The sequence below is a fragment of the Arvicanthis niloticus genome, chromosome 26, assembly GCF_011762505.2.
Source record: "Arvicanthis niloticus isolate mArvNil1 chromosome 26, mArvNil1.pat.X, whole genome shotgun sequence".
Taxonomy (NCBI): Eukaryota; Metazoa; Chordata; class Mammalia; order Rodentia; family Muridae; genus Arvicanthis; species Arvicanthis niloticus.
In genome coordinates this window covers 37,365,310-37,391,775 of record NC_133434.1, presented here as the reverse complement: position 1 = coordinate 37,391,775, position 26,466 = coordinate 37,365,310, and the positions used below count along the sequence as shown (strand labels likewise).

The 26,466-nt window shown below is 49.9% G+C and overlaps 1 protein-coding gene across 2 annotated transcripts in view; it reads left to right on the top strand.

The window, feature by feature from the left end:
- Slc24a1 (solute carrier family 24 member 1) overlaps positions 1–26,466 on the top strand; it is a 28,603-nt gene that overhangs the window by 33 nt on the left and 2,104 nt on the right. Inside the window, exons 1-9 of one of the 2 annotated variants that reach the window (XM_076925778.1) lie at positions 24–169; positions 1,858–3,787; positions 13,557–13,607; positions 14,854–14,962; positions 18,539–18,622; positions 19,561–19,652; positions 22,458–22,946; positions 23,586–23,675; positions 24,424–24,590. In XM_076925778.1, coding sequence (XP_076781893.1) covers positions 1,988–3,787; positions 13,557–13,607; positions 14,854–14,962; positions 18,539–18,622; positions 19,561–19,652; positions 22,458–22,946; positions 23,586–23,675; positions 24,424–24,590 — 2,882 coding nt within the window. In that variant the 5' untranslated portion in view covers positions 24–169; positions 1,858–1,987. Of the gene's footprint in view, positions 170–1,857; positions 3,788–13,556; positions 13,608–14,853; positions 14,963–18,538; positions 18,623–19,560; positions 19,653–22,457; positions 22,947–23,585; positions 23,676–24,423; positions 24,591–26,466 lie in introns of both variants that reach the window. The other variant, XM_076925779.1, reaches the window with a different exon arrangement.

Genomic DNA, 26,466 nt, shown 5'->3' with positions numbered 1-26,466 from the left:
GCGTCCCCTGACATGCCCTTCACACTCGACCCTTGAATTAGGATTCCTAGGGGAGCTGGCAGGAGGAGAATGGGGTGTTCCCCGTGGTTCAACTTCCGACTCACTCTTCGAGACCCTGGATTCTGACAAGTTTACCGAACTTGGAAGACACAGATGTCGAGGTCTGAAGGTAAATAGTGAGCTGAGGTTAGGAGGATTCAGCCAGGGGCGAGCTCGGCTCTCCTCCACACGCAGGAGAGAGACCCTCTAGGAATCCTGTAGGAGGTGCACGTGGGCTCGCCGGCTCGCGGCAAAGTGCTGCATCCATGGCAAGGGGCAAGATGCTGGGGAAGACAGGGAAAGGTCAGGGGAACCGAGGGCAAAGGAGGAAGGTCACTGTTTCTACTCCTTTGTGGTTCTGCCCTGATATTCTAGGCTGGTACATTGGCACTTCCAGTTAGTGTGGTTTACAAAAAAACCTGGGACACTCACTGCAGGCTTGTTCCGGGTCCCCTGGAGCTGTGTGAAGTTAAACGAAGCACACCTGTTCTCCTCTCAGGGTCTCTGTCCCTCGGGGGCGGGGTTTGAGGGGGAGGAGGAGTTGTACTGGAGAGATCCATGTGTTACTCGGCCCACTTGTTTTGTTTTTCGAGACAGGGTTTCTCTGTGTAACCCTGGCTAACCTGGAACTCACACTGTAGACCAGGCTGGCCTCGAACTCAGAAATCCACCTGCCTCTGCCTCCCCAAGCGCTGGGATTAAAGGCGTGCGCCACCACTGCCCAGCAGGCCCACTTCTGAGATATAACTACCCTACACAAAACCAGGCATTTTAAAATAGTGGTTGTGTAATATCTTTGGACATAGAGATTTAATGGATATTTGTCAGGTCTGGACCTCAAGGCTCTTTATAAAACAAAGTTTCTTTCCTACGTCTATAAAACTAACCCCAGTGACTCCCGAGTCTGTCTAATGCTTTTCATAGACTTTATGTATGTTTGGTCTTTCAGAATTCTTGTAACTCAATGGCATTACTATTTATAGGAGTAATATACCTACAAATAAATCAAATTTAAATGTGCTGGGACATTCCGTTGGTGGAGTGCTCACCCAGCACACACAAATTTCTGGGCTCAATTCCAAGACATTGCACAAAGTCAACACGGTAGCACATGCTTATCCCAGCACTTGGGAAAGAAGGCAGGGGGTGAAAAATTCAAGATCATCCTGGCCTGCGTGCTGTGTTCCAAGCCAGGCTGGGGCTACATGAAACACTGTCTCAGACTTTACATTTAGGGGGCTGGAGAGATGGCTCAGGGGTTAAGAGCGCTGACTGCTCTTCCAGAGGTCCTGAGTTCAATTCCCAGCAACCACATGGTGGCTCCCAACCATCTGTAATGGGATCTGATGCCCCCTTCTGGTGTGTCTGAAGACAGCTACAGTGTACTTATATATAATAAATAATTGTTAAAAAAAAAAAAAAGAATTTACATTTAGATCATTACAGCATACACCTGGTAAAACAATCTAGTCAAATGTACAGTGAAAACGAAGTCCTCCTGACCTGTGGTCCTCAGTTTGCCTTCCGCAGATATCCTTCCAGAGTTTGGTTTTGCATAGCTAACACTGTGCTGTGGTGGAGGCAGTAAGGTTTGCCTGCTCAGATGACCCAGCTGGTAGGCAGTAGAGCTGAATATCCACAGAATACTGTCTCCTGAGAGCAGGAATTGCACCCTGGAGTGGAGGGGAGGAGTAGTCTTCAGAACAAGGTCTCTGCCTGACTGATACTTTGTGTCCCTAGGACCTTCATCACTCTAACTTTCTAGACAAGAGAGTTCTAGATCTCAGAAGAAGGCACATAACTCCTCTTTCCCTCTAGGTCTGTGGATACCCCCAGGCTGGGCTTCATGGAGAAATCTTTCCTGATTACTAACATGAATCCCAGAGCAGCCTCCGCCTCTCCTTGGACAGGATGAAAGGCCAACTGTAACCAGACATAACTGGCCATCATGCGGAAACTGATCAGGATGGGGACACAGGAGAGGCGGTTACTCCGACCAAAGAGGCTTCATTGGAGTCGCCTCCTTTTCCTCCTGGGAATGTTGATTATCGGTTCCACTTATCAGCACCTGAGGAGACCCCAGAATCACCCCTCAATGTGGACGAAAGCCTCCTCCCAACAGCCTATTAAAGTGGCCAGCAGGGACCTCACCAACAATGAGATGACAGTGGAGAGCAGTGACCTTCCAGAGGCTAGCTCTGAAGTGGAGGGTGAGATGATAGTACCCCAAGACACGGTGATTACGGATGAAACAGCACCTAGCATAGCAACGGAGGACACCCCCAATCCACCCAGAACAACCAAGAGCACTCCAACGCCACCAAAGAACAATTATAGCCCAACAACAGCTGGCACAAGAAGACAAAAAGAAAACATGGCACCCACACCTAGCAGAGCACCAAGTCACTTCATCTCAACTTCAGGCAGACGGAGAGTTAAAAGCTATACCCCAAAACTCAGGCGCGGAAGGAAGAGTTCCAGCCCGACTCACGCCAAAGAAACAGGAAGGATGCATACCCCATCCCCAGTAGGTGCACCTCGCACCACCAGCCCCACACCAACAGGGAAAGACAGTGAAACCACGGCAACCTATAGGATGTTGGAACCCAGACCTGAGAGAACAGCAGGAGAAAACATGGCAGCTTCTCTCAAGAGAATGGTTCCGAACACCCCAACTTTCTTAATACGTGAAGTTGAAACAAACCTTGTGACTCCTCCAAGCCTGGTGGGAAAGAACACCCTGGGAAATCTTAGGAGAGGAGAAAGAAACAGCTCTGCCACTCCCCCGGGAGCAGCCCCGAAGCACACCCCTGCCACCTCTGAGGATCAAACGACAGTAAGCACCAGCATAGGTAGCACCCCAGCAACCATCCACGGTTCTACTGTTGCCCAGAGAATTAGCAACCCCTTGTCTAGAACCAGTGCACCAGCCATTAGAATGGCCTCAGCCACCAACAGGGAAAAGAGACTTTCCACAGCACACAGCACCTTAGTAACTCCCAAAGGCAAGGCAACCATGATCACACAGGTCCACCGCTGTGTGGTTGTGGAGCCAGCTCCAGCTGTACCCATGATTCCATCTCTAAGCATGACAACCATCCCGTTCCCAGAGGCACCTAGTTCCGGTCCCTCAGCTTTGCCACCTGACTGGTCAAACCTCCAACCCAAGGGGGAGTATCCCCCAGATCTGTTCACTGTGGAGGGTCGACGACAGGGCTGGGTGGCCCTCCACATCTTCGGCATGATGTACGTGTTTGTGGCCTTGGCCATCGTGTGCGATGAGTACTTTGTCCCAGCCCTCGGAGTCATCACAGACAAGCTGCAGATCTCCGAGGATGTGGCAGGGGCCACATTCATGGCTGCCGGAGGCTCCGCCCCTGAGCTCTTCACCTCTCTTATTGGTGTCTTTATCTCCCACAGCAACGTGGGTATTGGTACCATCGTGGGCTCTGCCGTGTTCAACATCCTTTTTGTCATCGGCACCTGTTCCCTCTTCTCCCGGGAGATCCTCCACCTCACCTGGTGGCCCCTGTTCCGCGACGTCTCTTTCTACATCCTTGACTTGTCTATGCTCATAGTCTTCTTCCTGGACAGTCTCATTGCCTGGTGGGAGAGCCTGCTGCTGCTGCTGGCCTACGCTCTCTATGTGTTCGCTATGAAGTGGAACAAGCAGACTGAGCTCTGGGTGAAAGAGCAGCTTAGCAAGAGGCCAGTAGCCAAAGTCATGGCTCTGGGAGACCTCGGCAAGGTAAGGCAGTCTGGTTCCAGCTTTCCCAGGCCTCTTTGGTGTGAAAGGGCAGGAGGAAGCTAAGGACGGAAGAAAGAGCAGAGAGAGAAAGACTGCAAGAGGCAGCTGCTCCCTTTCCCTGCTGTTTACTTATTTCCAGGATGCCTGTGCTCTGCCACCAGCATGTGTGACCATGGCTCTAACCCAACCATCCTAAACAAGGGTCGTGGTTATGATCCTTATACTTCAGGAAAGAAATTCTAGCTGGAAGAGAAGGTAAAACATTCATCCAGGATTACACGGCAGGCAGGCAGTGGAGTGAGGATTTGAATCCAGCTCTGTCTGCTGGGTGTCAGCTTTGGAGAAAGGAGAGAGAGATAGCGGGGCAGGCAGGGAAAATACTAATCTCTTCTGAGTATAGGGAGTTTAGGCAGCCCCACCCAGTATTTTCAAGTATGTTTGTTCACAGGCTGGACTTGGAAAAGGGTGCAGCTTAGGTGGAGTCTGGGGAGGAAGGTTTTTTTTTTCCACTTAATATTGGAGATGAGGGGAGCCCCACTCACTCACTGACAAGCCAGCCCCCAGGCAAAGCCTTCAGTTTGTATCTCCTGGAGGTCCTGATATCAGACATGCCAATGATGGGGCTTCTATGCCCCGGGGGAGGGGTCTTTCCTGCTTAAATTCATTGGACTGTTTAGCGACTTGAAAGATGACATCATATTGGGGAGGTGACCTCTGAAAGCAAATCCCAAATAGGGACCCCTGTCTTTCCTGTTCCTGGAGGGTGAGTTTGGGTAAAGGTTAGCTCACAGCTTTTAGCGGGAGCAGAGTCCTTCGTGCAAAGAGCATAGGACTTAGCTACTTAACCCTAGCAGTTTTGATGAGTGGGTAGGATGTCTACCAACCTCTGCAACAGGAGGCAAGGAGTGTTACCACTTCCTTTAGCATTTTTGAAGTAACACAGTGTTTTGATCAGAGCATGGAATCAAAAGCCAGATCCCCTGAGTTCTAACTCAACACTGCTTTTCAGTTAATGGTATGACCCGGACAGGTCTCTTCTCACCCTCTCCCAGTCTCTAGGGTAAATGATAGAGTCCACTTAATTACCAAAAGGTTCTGTCTAACTCTGACTTCTATGATAATGTCTGAGTCCAAATGAGTGCAGTTCTGGCAAGCCCCAGCACAGTGGTCATTCCATGTATCACTTATATACCGAACAGATCGGGGAAAGTCCTGCCCGGGGTCACAGTGCTGGCTGGGTCAGAACTGCTGTCTGACTCCATAATCACTGCTGCTTCCTGCCAGGCTGCTGCTCCAGGAAGCCACAGGCTTAGAGAGAGAGAGTGACTCTTGCTGCTTAATTCAAGCTGAGAAAGCAGGAGCCTCCGTGGACAGGCCTCATTATGGAGTCCTGGCTTCTCTGAGAAAATCCCTGGTGTGTATCAGGGCAGCAGTGTTCAGTGTTACCTCTGACTTGCCTCCTGGTTCTTTGTAATTCTACTTTCCTTGAAACTCAACACACTCTGAAATTTCTGCTGCACCTGAGCAAGGCCATGGAAACAAAGCCCGCTAAGTGAGTGGTGCAAAACCCATAATTTTAATAGAGAATTCGTCCAACTTAATTGTCCGGGGCTGATAGTAGCAGCTCTTTGCCAAGCGGTAAGCAGGGGCTGATTGCAACTGTGTTCTTATTCTGTGTTGAAACTAATTCAGTAGGATTTTTAATCGACCGTATTATTAATGAGATGTTGAATTACTAACTATACTTGAAGGTAAATCCAGCAATATTTAAAGTATGAATGCATTGGATTTTCCATGAATAGTGTCCATGTAATAATAAGCCTAAATAACTCAAAACTGTAGCTGTTTAAAAGTGATTTTTAAATATGTGTAGATTTAGAGTTCCATTCTGGGGTGACTTTTTAGCTACAGAGAGAACAAACCACCCTCTTTTGTGTCTGGATCTAACTGGCTAAGATCTATGATCTGATCAGAGGGACTAAGTTGTATCATATCTCACCAACAGCGAGAGGACCACTGCATTGATCCACAAAGCAGTTCTGTGCAAAGTCAGTCTTTGGTGTAGCAAACCATACTGGTCCAGGCATTGGTGGCGCACGCCTTTAATCCTAGCACTTGGGAGGCAGAGGCAGGCGGATTTCTGAGTTTGAGGCCAGCCTGACCTACAGGGTGAGTGAGTTCCAGGACAGCCAGGACTACACAGAGAAACCCTGTCTCGAAAAACAAAAAACAAAACTCAAAAAACCAAAAAACCAACCAACCAACCAACCAAACACTCATATTGGTTTTCAATCTTGTGGCTTACTGTAAACTGGTAACTCTGTCCTGCAAAGTGTTTCTCCTTACTGATGAAACCATGAGGCAACCTCCTCTCCTCCCTTCTCTCCCTCTTCTCCCTCTCTGGATAGTGGCTCTCCTGGATCAATGGGCCCCTTTAATTTAAACATCGATGGAGAAGGCAGGGCTCCGAGAAACTGGGCCTTCTCTATCAGCCATGGCTCTGAAATTGAGAAGTCCGAGAGAAACGGAGCAAGGCATGCTGGGAGCCAGAGAGCAGAGCTAGTGTGGTGAAGCCCTGACCAGGGGAAGAAAGAAACACGGGAGAAAAAAAAGACACCAGGTTCTCCCCCTCCTCTGTATTTAGAAGCAGATTTCAGCATTGCCACTGGGTGGGAAAGATAAGTGTGAACCAAAGTCTGAGCTCAGAGTCTTAGTCTGTAAGTATTTGGTTCAGTCTCTTCAAGGCCAGTTCCGGACTGGATTCCTGTTCAGCAAAAGGAGGGGAAGCCAGGAAGAGAATCCATACTGTGAGGGGTCCATTCCATGTGCGGGAGCCTTTTCAATCCCGCTCTCTTCCTCCCTCCTCCCTCTCTCCCTCTCCCTTTCCTCTTTCTTTTGTATTCTTTCTTCCTTCCTTCCTTCCTTTCTTTCTTTCTTTCTTTCTTTCTTTTTTTTTTTTTTTGAGACAGGGTTTCTCTATGTAATCCTGGCTGTCCTGGAACTCACTCTGTAGACCAGGCTGCTGGCCTTGAATTTAGAGATCTACCTGCTTCTGTTTGCTGAGTGCTGGGATTAAAGTTGTGCACGACTGCCCTGCAACCATTTCTTATTCAATGCTACAAAACTAGACTGTTATTCCTTTCTCACATATGATGAGACAGAGGCTCAGAGTGGGCACTTAACCTGACCGAAGTCACACAGTGATAGTGATGACAGTTGAGTCAGTGTATTTGGGTTTTAACTTAGCTGCCCTGTTAACTATCCCCTGATCCATTGGCAAGCCAAGGAACTCTACAAACTGTTTCTTAATTAAGTACCTGGGTGAAAGGCTGCGTGAGGGATACAGTTAACATCGAGGAAGAGAATCCTGTGTGGCAGGCACAAATCATGTTGCTGTTCTCGCAGGCCTTCAGTGGCCGTGAATGGGGTGAGACAGCACAGGCGTCAGCGGACTCTGCTAAAGCCAGGCAATAAAAACCCTCTGCTCTGCTAGCTGTGCCACACCTCTCGTTCACAGCCCGATGCCATCCCTGTAGCTAGGAAGTAAATAGCTACACAGTGAGTAACTAGGGGCAGCCTCGTGGTTATGTGCAGGTGTTTTCCCACTGGAAGGCCTTGAACTTTCATCCAACAGGTGTGGCCAGGTTTCTGAGCTGGGTGATCATTTTATGTTAGGTTCTGTTCCCAGCACTTAGAATCAGAGTGAAGGAGTTTCTTAGGAGCTGTGATTCTAATAAAACATGTTTAAGACTATTTCTAGAAAGAAATGATTTAGTATTGATCATATGTATATCTATATATCTAATCTATACATTTATACATCTGTATACCTATTATCCATATATCCATATACCTATATACCTATGTACCTATATATCCATATACCTATATACCCATATACCCATATACCCATATACCCATATACCCATTTACCCATTTACCCATTTACCCATATACCCATATACCCATATACCTATATACCCATATACCTATATATCCATATACCCATATACCCATATACCCATATGCCCATATGCCCATATGCCCATATACCCATATACCCATACACCTATATATCCATATACCTATATACCTATATATCTATATACCTATATATTTATATACCTATCTATATCCCTATCCATTTATACACATATATCTTTAGTTTTTACATCTTTATGTCTATTTAGTGTGTGTGTTACATGCTTTCATATGCCACAGTACATATGTGGAGATCAGAGGAGTTGGTTCTTTATCATGTGAGTCCTAGGTGATAAATCTCAGGTCATGAGACTTTACTCTCTGAGCCATCTCAGCAGCCCACAGATACTATTCTAGAGTGTCTCTTATGACATTTAAGGCAGCAGTGCCACATCTGCTGGTCTAAGGCGCCTTTTACGATCCCCAGGGTGGCAACGGTAAATGTCTGCATGGCTGTCAACAGTCTCATCTAGCTCTCTCGAAAGCTTTAGATTGGGTGTTGAAGCTCTGTATATATTGTTTCTGGCCCCGGATTACAAATCTCTGGACTGCTTTAGCCATGTATACTCACAGAGAGCCAACACTGTACAGAGAACTCACTGGCATCCAAGGGTGACAGACCCTTCATGGCACGTGGAGTGAGGAGCTTAGCCAGAAAGGACCAGCCATGGTCAGAAGAGCAGCCCTACAGAGTGCCAAGAGCAAAGGGGGTATAAGGATATGAGTTCTTACAGAAATCCATCCCTACACTCTGCACCAAAGAATTCCTCAGGAGGTGAGACTCTGAGGAAACGCCTGGCACTTGGTCCTGAACACACTGTGGCGTGTTTTCTCCCCACTAGGAATCTTCATATTCAACCAGCAAGACACACCCAGGCAAAGCAGGCATGTCTGCAGAGAATGATCTTCCCATCTCTTGTCAGGGTTGATATTTGTCTTGAAGGGTCATAGCAGTGGCCTGTACCGCCAGCTGCTTGCTGTAGAGATGGGAGCCTATGGATAGAAAACAGCCATCTTGGCCCTTCCTACGTCTGTGGGTCCCATTCATGTTGGTTCCAGAGAAGCTACTGTGCCCTAAGAGAGCTCGTCTTGACTGGGCTGAGGGATGTCCTTTAACTGATTAACTAGTCCTTGATGTCCTTCTAATTGTCAGAATAAGGTAGACACACTCTCTCTCTCTCTCTCTCTCTCTCTCTCTCTCTCTCTCTGCCCGTCTCTCCCTCTCTTTCCCTTCCTCTCTCTGTCTCTCTCTCTGTCTGTCTCTTTCCCTCCCTCCCTCTCTCTGTCTGTCTGTCACTCTCCCTCCCTCCCTCTCTCTGTCTCTCTGTCTGTCTCTGTCTGTCTGTCTCTCTGTTTCTCTCTCCCTCTCTCTGTCTGTCTCTCCCTCTCTCTCTCTTCCTCTCTCTGTCTGTCTCTGTCTCTCTCCCTCCCTCCCTCCCCTCCTTCTCTCTGTCTGTCTCTGTCTCTGACTCTCTCTCTCCCCCCTCCCCCTCCCCCTCCTGCTCCCCCTCCCCCTCCCCCTCCCCCTCTTACAGCTCACACTGGCCTCCAACACTAATCCCAGCTGAATTCTTAGTCTTTGAATCCTTTTTCTTCAGCCCAGGGCTGCAGCTCAGTGGTCGAGTGCTTGCCTAGTGCACGCCTTTCCTCGGATAACTGGATGAAGTTTTAGAGTTCCCCAAACAGGCAGTACCAGCAGATGACACAAGCAACAAATGTTAACAGCACGGCACAAACATCCACACAAGCTTGTTGTTTCCAACCGCTTGTTGTTTCCATGGATATGTGTGCCTGTAGAGGCGTTTCAGGCACAGTGATATTTTCTCCCATGGAACATGATGAGATTAAATATCGAAGTAATATTCATGGCGCTATACGAAGAGCAGCTCTGCCACCTGAACTAATTAGAGAATAAACCCAACAAGCAAGTGTTTAGCGACGGGGAATAGAAATGAGAGCGGAGGCTAATAAAGGGATTTCAGAGCGTGAGGAGTTACTGCCAGGGAAACTCATGGGGACAGAGTAGAGGGGACCCTCCATGAGGGGAGACAGGGGAGGCTAAAGAGTGGGCTTCAGGATAGAACTGGGCAAGCATTTCTGCAGGAAGGAGGAGTGCCACTCTCAAAGGCCCAGCACTGGAAAGACTAGATACATTAGAGCCCTTAGTGGTCAAGGCAGGGAGACTGGTACAGGGCATCACTGGGGAGGATAGAGTGCCTAGGAATTGGATACTGGGTTTGGGTTTCATTTGAGGCACAGGAAGAGAGGATCCGAGTCCTGTTTCAGAGGTCCTCTCCAAACTGCTGTGTAGAGAATGAATTATAGGTGCACAGTAACGGAAGGGGTAGCAACAAGCCTGACCGGGAGCTGTTTGGAACACCCAGTTGTCCGGCTGTGTATGCGTGTGTGCACATACATGCACACGCATGCACACCGTAGTCTCATTTTATCCACAAAGGATGCATGTCATGATCTCTACTGGACAGATCTAAAATTTATAATGTTTGCTTTATAGGTCTTCTCTTCGGCACAGCTAAAATTTAAGTAATCATTGTGTTTGTACTTTCAAGCCCCTATTAAATGATAAGGGTTGTTTGAGTACTAACACTGCAAAATGAGGGTGGTCTGATAACTAAGATAACTATTAAGTGACTGGTGGAGTGGGTAGCAAATATACCGTGGTCACACTGAGCACAGATGAGTCACATCCCAGGCAGGATGGGTGGGGACATCGTGAGAGTGCATCAAGCTATTCAGAATGCCATACAATTTGTTTATTTCTGGAACTTTCCATCAACAAGGTCTGGACCACAATCGAATGCAGGCTACTGACACCAAGGCAAGTGAACCTGCATCACACACACGCACAGACACACACATGCACACAGCTGTCCATCCGTGGAGATGTTCTGAAGAAGACATCGTCTGAACTTGGCAGTGAGGAGGGAGGGCGGGAGAAATCTAGGATGGTGTTCAGCTTTTTGGCACAAGCAGAGAGTGATCCAGCCACAAAGAAAGAGAAGCCTGGAGGGAAAATGGAAATTGTTTCAGGAAACTCAGGAACTCTGCTTGGAAGTGGTGAGTCTGGGCTCCTCTATGCTTGCCCAGGAGGGGGTTGCACACAGAAGCCTGAAGATGGGGCAACAGGTCTGAGTGTGAAGTGTGAATTTGTGGGTCGATAACAAATGTCATAGTCAAGGGAAGACCAAAGCTCTGAGACGAGAAAGAAAGAGCAGGCTGCAAAGGACCCTGTCATGCTTGCGGCCTGTCAGGTCTGTGATAGGATGACAAACCAAACACGTTCTGGCTCTCCTGGAGCTCAGCTTAGTGGGGGAACTGGAGTTGGTCCAGCCTTTGTGGTACCTGATACTTATTAAGAAGGAGAATATAAAACCACTTCTACAAAATTAGGCATGTAAAGGGAGAGAGGCCCTGTAACCTAAGCCTTATCAGCTACACAAAAAGTTGGTGGGGAAGATGGAGGAGTCAAAGCCAATAGTTACAGCATCGTGTGGAAATGTGTAGGCAAGTGTTGAGGGACTTCGTACTGCAGATGGTCAGGGAGGCCTGGTAGATCCGGATGTAGGAGGCTGCCCTGAAGGAGTGTGGTCTTGCCATCCTGTGCTGAGGTTGGACCAGGGGAACAGGAGCCATCTGTGAGGAAAGACACTGCAGCTGCGCTGTGCAGAGCTGGTCCCCAGCTCCAGCAGCCAAGCACTTGAAATGAGTGCAGATGAGGGAGTGTAAAATGTCCACTGAGCACTCAGTATTCAAAAACAAACAAAAAAACCAAAAACAAACAAACAAACAAACAAACAAACCAGTTCAACCTCTTTGCATTGCATTGCGAGGGCACACCTGGAGGACTGCGGAGAAGGCTCAGTGGTAGACAGACCACTTGTCTGTTACATTTGATCTAAGAGTTTGATACAGAGTAACAACAACAAAGTTTGGCTGTGGAGAGGCACTGGGCTTACATACGTTATTTAGCTGGGTGGTGGCAGTGGCACATGCCCTTTCGTCCCAGCACTCAGGAGCTAGTCAGATGGATCTCCATGAGTTTGAGGCCAGCCTGGTCTACAGAGTGAGTTTCAGGACTGCCAGGGCTCTCTCAAAATAAAAAGCAGGTTATTAAAATGAGTCACGGGCTGGGTGCGGTGGCACATGCCCTTTATCCCAGCATTTGGGAGGCAGAGGCCGGCAGATCTCTGTGTTCCAGGCCAGCCAGTGCTACACAGTAGATAAGCAGCAGGAGGCTCTCTCTCTCTCTCTCTCTCTCTCTCTCTCTCTCTCTCTCTCTCTCTCTCCCTCTCTCTCTTTCTGGGGGACAGTGGGGTTCTAGTACATAGAGGAGGAGACAATATGAATGATGCTTTTGAAAGTCACTGTGCCTGAGGGGTGAAGAATAAACCTGAAAGAGCCAAAAGAGGCTTTGTGGGTCTGGAGGCAGGAGAGTGGAGGCCGGGCTGAGCAGCCTGAGCCCAGGCCTGCTGGCTCACTGGTATGGGCCGCAAGGCAGACAGAGGAATATGCTGACAGACACTTCTCCATCCAGTCCCAGGGGTCCAACACCCCTTTCTGACTTCCTTGAGCACAAGACACCCACATGGTGCAGATACACACATGAAGGCAAAAACACTCATTCATATTACACAAACCTTTTTTATTTCTAGAAAAGAAAAAAAAAGATTGACATAAAAGTCTGTTGTTCTGAGTTTGATTCCTGAAACTCCTAAAAAGCGGAAAGAGAATCAACTCCGCAAAGCTGTCTTCGTACTTACACACACACACACACACACACACACACACACACACACACACACACACATGCCCCCACACAAAGCAACAATAATAAACAAAATATAGTTATTAAAAAAAGAAAGAAAGAAATGGCTGAGCCGGGCGGTGGTGGCACAAGCCTTTAATCCCAGCACTTGGAAGGCGGAGGCAGGTGGATTTTTGAGTTCGAGGCCAGCCTGGTCTACAGAGTGAGTTCCAGGACAGCCAGGGCTACACAGAGAAACCCTGTCTCGAAAAACAAAACAAAACAAAACAAAACAAAACAAAAACAAACAAAAAAAGAGAAATGGCTGAGAGTTGTATAAGCTTGTAACTCCGCGCTCAAGGCGAGGCGGGGCTAAACAGCGAGACCACGCATCTTGGGCAGAGGGAAAGGGCGTGAACAGGGGAGAAGAGTAGAAATCGATGAGGTGAATCTATCAATACCCCATCTCTATCATGTCTGCTCACATGCAAAGAAATTGGGGAAAATGCTAGAACAGAAAAGAATAGGCGTCTGTAAGAGGGGGCTGGAGAGATGGCTCAGAGGTTAAGAGCACAGGCTGCTCTTCCGGAGGTCCTGAGTTCAATTCCCAGTAACCATCTATAATGAGATCTAGCTCCCCCTTCTGGTGTGCAGGCATATAGGCAGGCAGAAGATTGTATCCACAATAAATGAATTTAAAAAGAGATGCACAGAGGATGGTGACATTTAAATAGAGATCTGAAGCAGGGGAAATGGGAGGAGGAGGAAGAGGAAGAGGAAGAGAAGGGGGAATGGGAAGGGGGGAAGGGGGAGGAGCCTGGGATGTTCTGTCCAGGCAGGTGACACATTTGAGACAAAAGGTGGTGGGCATGTTGAAACACATTTTCTGAGGAGAGATTAACCCCTGAGGTGTTTCTGGGTCGCAGTAGCAGCTTCTCTAAGGAGAAGGACAGGAAGGACAGGTAGAGCTGAAAAGGCAAGGTCTCTCCGTGACATGATCTTGACCTCTGTTCCCCTCTGCAGCCCAGTAATGGTGCCATTGAGGAAACCGAACAACAGGACAAGAAGCTGAAGGTGGGTGATGTGTGACGCTCACCCAGCGGGGGCAATGCAGCGTCCTGGTGTGAGCAGGGATATTGCAGGGTCTCAGCACATGCCTGAACACCAGGTTGCTGAGGTCCTGATGCTGTGCAATCTGCTCAACTCAGGGAGGCCTGGGAGGCTCCTGGGAGCTACCAGGGTGTCCCAGGAAGGAGCAGGCTGTGTGATGAGGTTAGTTTGGGAACTAAACTCTTAACATCCATCCCAGACAGTCAGTGTCCCAGGACTCCTGTACAGCCTCAGATTCCATATTTACAAGACTCAAGTCCTGCTCTCCAATCCCAGTGTTGACTGAGAGAAGCTCTGTTACTGATTGCTTCAGCATATCCAGAGCTGAGGAACTAGGGGGCAGGGCCTAAGGTTTCTGAAAGACTGGCTTAAGGCACCAGAGGGAGTTATGGGGACTTTGAAAGGAGGCAGAGGTGAGGGGTGTGGGGGCAGTGGGGCTGAAACCTCCTATATCCATTGTAATAGCCACAGCCACTGGGTGGCAGAAGAGTTCAACTGGAGCAAGATAGGGAAGGAGGAAAGGGCACTCTTACAGTGTTTCAGTGTGTCGCTTTGTGTAGGTGTGTGTCATGCTGTGTGCAGTACAGGTGTGCCTACTTTGGTGCCTTTGAAGATAGAAATCTTCAAAGTTCAGGAGGTAAAGTCAAAGTGGGCTCCCCATCAGTAGACCTAGGTTGCTAATTTGACTCCCTGCTTGGCCTTGGCTATATCACCTCCCTTTGCCTGTCCGTCCTTTCTGTAGATGGAGATCCTAGCACTGCTTACACAATCAGGCTCGCTGTGTGGACTATAAAGGGCTGTGCATGACACAGCAGCCTGCCTGGATGAGGGTGAGGCAGAATTTCTGAGTTCGAGGCCAGCCTGGTCTACAGAGTGAGTTCCAGGACAGCCAGGGCTACACAGAGAAACCCTGTCTCAAAAAAACAAAAAAACAAAAAAACAAAAACAAAAACATGGTACCACTGATCCTGGTGGCCTGCTTCCTGTGGAGATTGTGGGACTCATGTAGGGTGCAGAAGGAGCTTGTTTCTGAAGAATCAAAGGGAGGACTAGAGAGAATTGGAAGCAGAGGAAGCAGAGGCGCGGGGCTAAAGATGCCGCTCTCTCTCAGGTCTCTGTGGGAAGGAGGTAGGTCAGAGGGGAGGCTCTCCTGCAGGGAGACCTCTGGGCAGGGACCCACTGAGGCCTGTCTGGCTCTCCCCTTGTTCAGCTCCCATCTGTGCTGACCCGAGAGAGCAGCTCTGCCTCGCTGCACAACAGCATCATCAGGAGCACCATCTACCACCTCATGCTCCACAGTCTGGACCCCCTGGGGGAAGGTAAGCAACGCCCCCTCACATCTGCCTGTCTTCCCCGTGCCAGGCCTCCCCTCCTGATACTGGAGAGAATTTGGGACTTGCAAATGCTAGTGACAGTGGGCTGGGATGAGAGGACAGTTATCAGAGAAGAGAGTGGAAGACAGAGAAGATGTAAGGGCTGGGCTCACCAAGGCAGAGCTACATGGGACATGGCGGCTGGGGTCCTTACATAATACTCTACTGTTTCTCTGCCTCAGTGTCCCTGTCTGTAAAATGAAGGGCTTTATCTACAGCCAAGACACAAATACCATGGCCCATTTGGATCTGTGCTGGGACAGATTTAGTGTCCCACAGGGATGGTTCAGGGGACACCTCCATTGCCCTCTGGCATCTCCCTCTGCTTTGGCTTCAACTCTGCAGTCCTAGGAAGCTGGCTCTCCCTCCTTTCACTTCAGCCAGGAATCCTAAAGGACAGCTCAGGATCTGTCACAGCACTTCAGGATCAGTGCACAGGGTAAATGCAGTGTCTAAGGCGCTGGAGTTGAACTTGACAAAATAGCAGCAGTGGAGGGTCCCATACCTCACAAGTCTTCCTGCTTGCTTCCCCAGAGTGCTACCCCACGTCTCTTACACTCTACTGACTGCCTCTCAGGAACTCTCCTGATCCCTTTGGACCCACCTTTTCTGGGTCTCTGGTGCAGAACTGGGCCCAAGTAGGAGGCTCACTGGGAAAAAGCTAGTTTTGGGCAAAGCCAGGGCGTGTAGTTAGACAGGAAAGCAATATGGCAAGAATGAGCCCCAGGAAGACCCCTGGGTGGCCTCTCTGGTTAAGGGGCACATTCTAGGATCTCAGAATTTCATAAGGCCCTGACCTACCCCTTCAGACACATTAAGGGGCATTGTGTTTAAAAGTATATTGTACTAGAAAAAGACGTGTCGAAAATAAGTGAAATCTCTCTTAGAAATTCTTCAAGGCGAGCTTGGGCAACATGGCAACCAGCCCCAAATGAACAGTACTCTAAGGAATAAGCAGATGGGGGCAGCCTCGGGTACTGAAGACTGGGGTGGACCTTACCTGGCTTTCTAGGTCATGCCTAGCCACTCCCAGCAGAACCACTGATTTTAGCCAATTCCTGAAAACAAAGAACTTCTGCATGGACTGTAGGGGCCCCAGACCCAGCCACCTCTGCGAGCATCAGCTGCCAGCTGGCCTGCTTGTCCTAACAGGATTATGTGATGCTCGGGCCAGGCCGAGGTCAGAGGAGATTGGCACTAAGGAGATGATCCAGCCATGCTGGGTGGGGACAGGGCACTTGAGGGAACAGTGCCAGGGCACTGTTGTGACTGTTGTCTCAGCCAAGACCTGTTATATGGACTGTGGGTACAATAAGCCATAGGCCAGTGAATTACTGCAGGTGTGTCCTGGGATGCAGCTGGAGTCTGGTCATTTGCCAGTGACTCTGCTCAGGAGGTCTAGATTCCCCCAGGCCTTTGTTCCCAAGCCACCCCAGATGGCTGTTTCCTAGCTGGAGTCCAGTGGCTATCCAGGTGTTTCCACCCTTCCCCAGTGGAACTTCCCAGACCCAGCTTTCCCCACAAGAGATGATCCCTGTCCTGTGAACTCTCACCTCCCCAGCTAGGGTAGTGTTTTCCTCCCTCGACTCCATGTTTCTCTTGTGTTCTCAGTCAGATGTGTGGGAGCGAGCAGCAATGGAGGAGACATCTGGCAGTGACCTGGGAAATGAGAGCCCAGGCCAAGTGGTGTCCCTCCAGCCAGCAGTCAACAGATGTGCCAGGCCCAGGGTGGGGAGCCCAGCTTGTCTTTCTTTGATTATGGCGGTCCTCTGTTAAGCAGGATGCTACAGCAGTTGATCAGTGCATTCTGGATCTAGGTGGCAGAGTTGTTCTGAAGTCCTGGACACTCCAGGAAGACCAGCTGGGTACCAGAACACCTTGAGGGACCAGAGGGGCCATAGCAGTGACTCTGCAAATAAACTTACTGCCAAGACAGCAGCAGCAGTAGCAGAACAACTCTGAGGGTTTAGGGCACAGGTAGCAAGGAGGAAATGCCAGGACTGTCCTTCTCTTTCCTGCCCATCCCGGAGCTACGCAGGGCTTCATTTCACCCAGCTTCCCAAACTGCTTCTTCTTGGCATCCTTGCCTGAACGCCCTCCCCCATTATATGATCTTCAGGGTCTCTTCCAATGCAAACCCTCTAGAACGCTGGCCATTTTCTCCGTAGCTCTGTTCCCTCAGTGGATAGCTGCTGGCCACTACAGCTATCAGTCCACCGCCATCCTTACAGCCAACAAGTAACACAGTGACATCTAGGGGCTGTTTTAAATACAGTCCTGCATAAATCCACCAATCATCTACAACTACAAGCCCAGGAAGGCTTTTTTACAGCTGAAGTGTCTGAGGGATGGAGAGGCAGAGGAACCGGCCAGCTGGAACCGGCCAGCTGGGTCATCACTATAGCGCACCTGGTCAGGCTAAGACTCACACCCACGTCCTCAGGCCCCAGCATGTGTGCCGGATGGTGAGGTTGAGACGCTGCTGGGGTCAAGCATCCCTGACTCGTGCATCCTCAAGTCAGGGCTCTGGGTGCATCATGGTGTTGTCATTTGCAGGGGACACACAGTATCCTCTGTCCAGTATCCATGGACAGAGCTGGCTTGCATTCAGAAGAGGAACCATGTGACCATTATTTCACATGCTCATTTGTACATTGCCCTGCCTGCCCTTCCCCAACCTCATGCCTTACAGCTGACAGGGGGACCACCTAAACTCCCCCCTCTCTGTCCATCTCTCTTCCTTCTCTACCTCAGTGTTACCCATGGGAAGTCTTTTACACGTTGCATGGCACATAGTCATGGAGGGAGACAGGGGCTCTCTCTATTATTTTTCTTGCCTGGACATCAGGGCGGCTATTCTGTGCTTGCCGCTCTAGAGGTCTCCAGTAAAATCTGTCCCAGTAAAATGTGACCCCACTTGGAATCTGGGTGTCTAGAATCCAAAGGGTATGGCCAAGGCTTGATCCCTCTCTGCTTTCTGCAGGAAGGGAAGGCTCAGGGGCAGCAGACCCCTGGAGCAGCCTGCACAGAATATGCTGTTCTGACTTCTAGTAGTTTGTGAAGAGTAAGCTAAAAGGGACCTTACCACACCTCTAGTCCAAGATGGCAAAAATGGTCCTCTGCCATCAGATCTCCTCTTCCTGGCCATCATGGACATCGCTGACTGATCCTGGCAGCGACTCTCCTACTGAATTTGAGTCAGAGGTCTCAAATGAGCCATTGCTTGAAGTCATAAAGGAAATTCGTCCTGCAGGCTGGTCCCAAACAGCCATATGTTTATCAGAGAGGAAATGCGGGGAGCAACTTGCCCAAGGTCATAGCCAGTTAGTGATGGCATGGGGACTCAGTCAAGTTTACAGATGGGGCACCAGGCATAGGCCTCGTGAGATCAGACCCAGACACCACAGGCCTAGGCCAGCCTTCCCAGCCCTGTCAGCATCAGGCACTGCAGCGTCCTAACTGAAAGGTATGTTGAGCAGCCCCTGCGGCCCCAGATAAGATGTCTTCCTTTCTCCTTCGCAGCCCGCCCCTCCAAGGACAAGCAGGAGAGTTTGAATCAGGAAGCCAGAGTCTTCTCCCAGACCAAAGCAGAAAGCAGCCAAAACGGTGAGAGGATGGCCAGGCTGGCCACTGGCCAGGTTTCTCCTGCCACTGCCCCTGCTCCTGTAGTAGCCGGTGCAGAGCAGACACTGAGGCTTTTCCTTTGGTGATTTTCCTGTGACAGGTTCCTGGTAGCTTCCTTCTGCTTCTCCTCAGATGAGGCAGGCAAGGGAAGGCCAGGGGAGCATCCAGTAGTTCCCACATCTTCTTCCCTAACTCTCATCCCAAGTGAGACTGTATTTCTTCTACACAAGGACTTTATTGCTAGTGACTGGTCTGACATGAGCAGGCTTGCTGAGGGAAGGTGACCTGGAGCCCAGAGACAGAAGCCTAGCAAGCAGGGACAGCATTGACTCATAGGCTCTGCAAACCAGGTTTACCTGGCTCACTCAGCAACCCATGGAGAGTCATTCTCTCTATTCCATAGCCAAGGAAACCAGGGTTTGGAGAGATGAAGTGAATTGTCCAAAACCACACAGCCAAGAGGCTGTCACCCCACAGCTAACCTGAGTATTTCATGTTTTCCAAGGCCCTGCTCTCCACAGTCCTGATCCATGGCCTCATGGCTGTCACCCCACAGCTAACCTGAGCATGTCATGTTTTCCAAGGCCCTGTTCTCCACAGTCCTGACCCATGGCCTCAGAGCAGTTTGCCTTTGAACTCAGTGAGATACTTTTCAAAGGACCAGCCCTCCCTGCTCCATTAACCCAAGTAGTTCCAGCATCTCTGGCCATGATTCCAGGAAATGCCTGTGAATGTAGGGCAATGTTTCCCAGATGTCCTCTCATCCCTAACATATTCTGGGGCCAGGGCAAGCGCAGTTCCCAGCTTCCCAAAGCCTCCTGAGCCCCTCATGCCAAATGCCCAGTAGTCTCTCCTGCCTGTCTCTGCAGCTGTTCCCAGAACCTGCTCAGCTCTCTCCTAACCCATGTTTGTCCTTTAAGAGGAGGAGCCAGCCGAGCTCCATGCGGTCAAGGTCACTCCAGCCCCTGCTCCAGTCGCCAAGGGAGATCAGGAGGAGGATCCAGGCTGCCAGGTAGGCTCTCGGCCTCCTCACAGCTGGGGGGAATTTCAGAGGCCAAGGAAAGGCTTTCTGGCCAAATAATTCAAATATTCAAAGGCCTGAAATCCTGTTTATCCCTGTGGGGTGAACCATGCCCCTTTTCTGAAGTCATTAAAAAAAAAACCACACACACACACTTTCCAGACCCAGAAAGCTCACAGCAACACCCCGGCGTGAGATAATACATGTCTCAGAGCGTATCACAGCCACATGCTAGAAGAACATAAGGAATTGTTAGTGTGTCAGCCAAGCAACCTGAGACTGAGACCAGACTGTCCCAGACAGTGGCTTGAAGCACAGGAAGAGTGCTGCTGGGTAAGGGGCCTTCATGGCTCTGTGCTCTCCTCATCAGTAGCGTCCTACGACTCAGCACCCCTTTGCCTTGAGAGCATCTTCTCCCAGCACTCTCTGGCCAAGCTTATTTTATACCCATGCTTTTCTACTATGGGTCTTGCTCACATGGTTCCCTCTTTCCAGAGTCCTTCTCTCTCCATTCCTAGATAGCCTTACGTGGCCTGGTATGGGTAGAAAGTTCCCTTGTCTATGAGGCTTTTCCGATGCACCAGAATCCAGATGCTCACGGGACTTTGCACCTGACATGGGGCTTCCACAGCTGCTTCCTGCTTTCTGAGCCTCACCTAGCTCCCCTACCAGATGGTGAGGTTCCTGAAGGCAGCATCCAAGACTGAGCCACCTCAGCCTCCATTGCAGAGGGAAACATCCTGCCTGGTACATGATGCGTTCAATACAGGTTGAGTGACTGGCAATAAACAGACGTTAAGTTTGCAAGTTCTAGCCCTGCTTCTCCTACTCAGCACCCAGAGGCACACTTTTCTCTCATGCAAAGTCTCTTAGGTGTCTTCTGGTATGTGAGCACCAAGCAGGCCCATTATGGCCAACTTATGGGAAAGGAATGAGAGGATGCAGAAGCATCTGGAACCTCAGCCCAGGAAATAGAGCTGAGCTACAGAAGGAGCCAGGTAGGAGCCCAAGAAGGCTCCTGTGACTCTGCTGCCCTTCCTCCCTGCTTTCTCTGTGTGCAGATGCTATGACTGGCTTCAACCCTAAACTACCACTCTAGCTTTCCAGTCCACAGGGATCAACCAGTGACTAGTTCCCAGTCTTAGAATCTGCTCAACCTAAATCACAGGCCAGGGATCTTGTACATAACCAGGCAGCTGTGATCCTGGGAAAGATGGGATGCCTTCACTGCAACACAGAAGGGAGTCGCTGTTCTCCTGGGCTGCTAGGCATGCATTCCTAATAAGAGCCCAAGATAACTATTTTGGGAGCCAGGGAAGGTGGTACAGCTGGGTGGTCTCATACCTAATGACTTTTATGAACCACCATCTCAGGACACCTGCTCTTGTGTGTGTGTGTGGGGGGGGGCAGAGGAGGGAGGCAGGAGTGACTGCAAACACATCTTTTCACTCCTCGTTGCTGATTCAAAGCTCAGACATCTCCAGAGAGTAATGCCTTGCTTCTTCATCTGATCCTCAACTCCAGTTCCATATTAGGAGAATGTGGGAAAACTTTAAAAAGTTGTTTCCTGCCTAGCCATTGGGTCAGCATCCCTAGGGCAGGTCCTCCAGCATCCTGGCTTTAAAAATTTCCAGGTAGGCCGGGAATGATGGAACGTGCATTTAATCCCAGCACCCAAGAGGCAGACACAGGCATATCTCTATGAGTTCAAGGCCACCCTCCCTGGTCTTCATACCAAGTTTCAAATCTGCCAGGGCTGCACAGAGAGACGCTATCTCAAAAAAAAAAAACTAAAGAAAAACGTGCTTAAGGGAATAGACTAGTATGTTGCAGGTCATTTCAGATCGGGGGCCATCAGAATTAGTGACTTCTAGTGTGTAAGAGGACAAGCATGTGGGCTACAGACAATCTCTTCCGTCTCAGAGGGGCTAAGTCAGCTGATACAGGTAAAGCCAGAAATCTGCGTTCCTAATAAGATCCCCAAGACAGCAAGTTTGGAAGCTAGAAGCTTCTTTAGACCCGAGATGTTAGCTTGGTGGTCAAGAGGTTGAGAATTGAACTACAGATGTTCAAATCCCAATGCCATCATATACAAACTGTGGACCACGGGCAATTTCCTCTACCCTAGTTTCTCCACTAGTAAGATGGGTACAATTCTGTGTATTGATGGGTCCATGAAATGCAGCTAGTACTATTATTATTATGATGATGATGTCATTTACAATTGTGTCCGACGTGTAAGAATGTGCGACAAATAGGTGCATATGTCATCATCTTATACACATAAGAGTCTGGGAGTTCAGTAGACTTAGCAAGGTGTTGTGTCTGACAAAGCATCAGGCCATACTAGGCAATGTGGAAGCCTGGACAAGGGAGGAGATAGTCTTGTTCCAGCGTGTATAGGTTCTGTGCTCCATTCTGGATGCTCCATTCATGGTATGGCTAACTAGAGCAAATTCATCTAGCTGTGCCTGCCTTTACGCCATGGCATACAGGAAGCTGAAGGACCTAGAAATCTTCAAGTCATGGAGGAGCTGTCCTGTAGCAGAGCACTTAGGCATGTTGGATATGTCTCCAAAGAATAAACTATGCAGTGGCAGGGCTTTGATACAGATACTGACTTCAAACTCTGGGCAGGCATGGCATGATGGGAGGTTTGCTGGGCCAGTTTTCTCCTCTGGATATTTAACCGTTCAGATGCTGTCTGACAGCAACACAATCAAAACAGGGAGCAAGTGGGATGAGAATCAGGCAGAGCTGCTGCCGGCCATTAATCCGCTTGTCTTTGGGTTGTAGGAAGATGTGGACGAAGCTGAACACGGAGGAGAGATGACAGGTGAAGAGGGTGAAAGGGAAGCCGAGGTGGAAGGAAAAGAAGATGAAGAAGGGAAAACTAAGACAGAAAGGAAAGAAGATGGGCAAGAAGAAGAAACTGAGGCAGAAGGAAAAGTTGATCATGAAGGGCAAGGTGAAGCCCATGAAGACGGCACTGAGGTGAAAGATAGTGAGGGTGAAATGGAAGCCAATGCTGAAGATCAAGGTGAGAAAGGTGCAGACGGTGGAGGGGGGAGTGATGCAGGGGACAGTGAGGAAGAGGAGGATGAAGAGGAGGAAGAGGAGGAGGAGGAAGAGGAAGAGGAGGAGGAAGAGGAGGAGGAAGAGGAGGAAAGTGAGGAGCCTCTGTCCCTGGAGTGGCCTGAGAGCAGGCAGAAGCAGGCCATCTACCTCTTTCTCCTGCCCATCGTGTTCCCACTGTGGCTGACGGTACCTGATGTACGGAGGCAGGTGAGAGCATTTAGCTGCATCTCAGGCTGCCCATCCTGAGAGAGGCTACGAGGCCTTTACGTAGAAGGCTGAGGAATCTAGCCGGATGGACTTCACCATGAGGATGTGGGGTGGGACTGTGGCTCTGCAGGGGACGATGCACTGTATGTGAGTCAGGAGCTGGAGACCTCAGGTGTGCCCTACGCCTGCCACCATTAAGCAGTGTGAATCAGTCCCTCTTGGATTCCAATCTCAGTATTCTGATTGCAGTTTGGGAATGATGGCCTTGCATGCCATCTGGAGTTCATAGAGGTAGTCTGAAAACCCGGGTTGATAATCGCTAGTTTCTCCACAGTCGTTCTCTCTGTAGGGAAATAATAAAATCCACGTAAGGTCAGGAGAGGAATGGGGCAGAAGAAGGTGCAAAAGCCAAATTCAAGTACTGAGCTGGGTGTGACTCTAGAGCAAGTCCATGGCTCTCTCTGGCCTGGTCTTGCAGAACGCCTGTCTGACAAGCCAGGCTCCCCCACATCTCTTCTTACCGATTGGCTCTCTGCCACTCAGCCATTAGACCTCGTCACATTTTGGGGTTCCCTCAGTGAAGGGCCAAAGTCCAGTAGCCTCTGTAACTTATTTCTCTGCCCTTTGCAACCCCTGCAGGAGTCCAGGAAGTTTTTTGTCATCACCTTCCTGGGATCCATCATCTGGATAGCCATGTTCTCATACCTCATGGTGTGGTGGGCTCACCAGGTGAGTGGGGCAGTAGCTCTGTCTTCCACCAGCAGGTCCTGGTGTTTGTCATCTAAGATGTGTCTCCAGGATCCAGGACTATCAAGATCCAGTGTGGCTGCGGCTCCCACGCTGTTCACAAAGTAGACTTTCATCTCATCAAATGCTTGTAGATCGTGCTCTCCTGTCCTAACTGGTATTCAACTATATCATGGCACAGGAGACCCTTCACATTGGGATTCCTGTGGACCAGGCTGGCCTGCCTCCCAGACTGGTGAAATCCTTTTCCTCACTGAGTCAGCTTGCCTGCATCCTGCCAGGCTTCCTCTGCCTGAGGACCACAAGATTCTGTGTTCTGCTCAGAATTAGAACTTAGCACACAGCCGTAACCTCTGGCTTTTCTCTAGGCTAAACAAATGGGCAGTACTGTCTGAGCTTCTATCTTCAGCCTGGCTTAGCTCCCAGTGCACAGCATGGCTTACATGTCCAGGAAAGAAATGTTGATGGAGCAGACTATTGGAGGGGCAGTTCTTTGGGCATTTAGAGTTGGTATCATTAATTAGACTTTTAGTGCCCTCAGCGAAGAGCTGTATAGTTCCCTGCAGCCTGGGGCAGGGGCCTGGCTCTTTATCACCCATCCCATCCTCATTCCTCTCCTGCAGAGGGCGTGTTCAGAGCCTTTGATTATAAAGTAGTGTGTCACTGGTGCTGGGAACTCTGGTTCTCCACCCGGGTTGCCATGGTCTCATCACTGTCGTCGTTTTACCAGGTTGGCGAAACCATCGGGATTTCTGAAGAGATTATGGGTTTGACAATCTTAGCAGCAGGCACTTCGATCCCTGACCTTATCACCAGTGTGATCGTTGCCCGGAAAGGCCTGGGAGACATGGCCGTGTCAAGCTCAGTGGGCAGTAACATCTTTGATATCACAGTGGGGTGAGTGGTAATGTTACTTTCCAAGGCATATTCAGAATAACTAGACACTGCATTGGCTTAGTTGGCTGGCTTTCTGTTGGGTTGTAGCATGCGTGGGTTGATGTGTGGGTCCCGCACCTCCCCCCACCCCCAGGGGCTAGAACTGCTGCTCAGAGAGGCAGAGGCCCGGGAAGTTGACTGTGTTCTCCCCATGCTGGTGAGGTCCCGGGGGTGGGGGGTGGGGGGTGGGGAGTGGGATCCAGAGTTCTTGGCTTGGGAGTCCTTAGGCCAAAAGGTGGCCGGGGACTGGTTGGTTCTCAGGCTCTAGGGCCCCCAGACACCGCTGGGGGGCTACAAAAGGGCTGAGAACCAAGTGGGGGCATATGTGCTGTATTTGCCCATAGCCAAAAGGGAGAGGGGGGAGGGGGAGGGGGGAGGAAGTAGAGGGGGAGGGGAGGGGAAAGGAGAGGGGGAGAGGAAGAGAGGGGGAGAGGGGGAGGGGGGGAGAGGGGGAGGGGGGAGAGGGGGAGAGGGGGAGAGGGGGAGAGGGGGAGAGGGGGAGAGGGGGAGAGGGGGAGAGATGAGCTCCGGCTGTGTCCTGTGGGGATGAGAGTCTCACTTGCCTGTGTGGCTGGGAATGCAGAGAGTTCTTCTGCGGGAGATCAGGCGGTGGCTCTGTGGATGAAGAGCTGCTCCACTGCTCCCCATGGCAGACCCCAAGAAGAGAAACAGTCCATGGCCTTAAGTTAAGATATTTATTGTCATGGTGGAAAGTAGATAAAAATTATAACCCGATTTCCTCAGGGTGAATACCTTTTGCAAGGAGGAGGGTCTGGGAAGAAATGTTTAATTGGCTACGCCCCTCTGGCCTTTAAGTATCTCGTTAATATGGAGATCTGTCTTGAGGCTCCATGGCCTGTAGTCATGACCTCTACCTGTGGAGGGGCTAGAGGGCGTTGTCCTACATGACTGAAGGATCCCACTCTATGGAGGTCTGTGGCCTCGTGTCAGGAGCCTGGAGTTTGGGAGTGTGGCAAAATGCATGTCATCCCTTAGGGTCACCTGTGTCCCACCTGGGATCCCTCAGGATCACCTGGGGGAGGGGGGTCTCTGGCAGTTTCCAGCCAGTGCTCAACCAGAAACCAGTCTGTCTTTCATGGTCCTACAGCTTTCTTCTTCATTCATTATAGATGCACCAAAAGGGCATTTGTCCTTAGGAGGCAATGAAGCATCCTCCCTCCACTCACCACAGCCTTAAATTAACTGACCGGGATGTGAGGTCCATTCATTCATTCTATTTCTTAATACAAGAGAATACTGCCCTTCAAGGAGGTAGAGCAGGGACTGGAGGGGCCATGCCACTTCTTTTCCTTCCTATGTGGGCTCCTGATAGCTCAGAAGAACAGGAACTTTTGTAGAAACAAGAGCTATCCCACCGCCCCCACTCTGTTTAACCACTCCCTCCCTGCCCCTAATCTTCAAGGACCATCAGAGCACCTGGGCCAGTTTCATTTACCTGGTCTTGTACTTGGTTATTTTGCTTAGAGAGGAGAGAGAGAGAGAGAGAGAGAGAGAGAGAGAGAGAGAGAGAGAGAGAGAGAGAGAAGAGAGAGAATGAATTAAGGAGAGGCAGTGGGTGGTGTAGGTATCAGAAAGATCTGATCACTGAAGAAAATTTATCCTGAGGCAAACCTTAATCATAAAAACTAAAAAACTAGTCCCATGTTGAGTAGGGTTAGTCCTGTGTATGTCCATAAACATTGGGGTGGGGGTGGGGATGGAGGTGAGAGTGAGGATGGAGGTGGGGCTGGGGATGGGAGTGGGGTTGGGATGGAGATGGGGGTGACCGTATCAGACTCAGTTTTACTGGTCCAGGCTAGACTCAGACTGAGGCTCC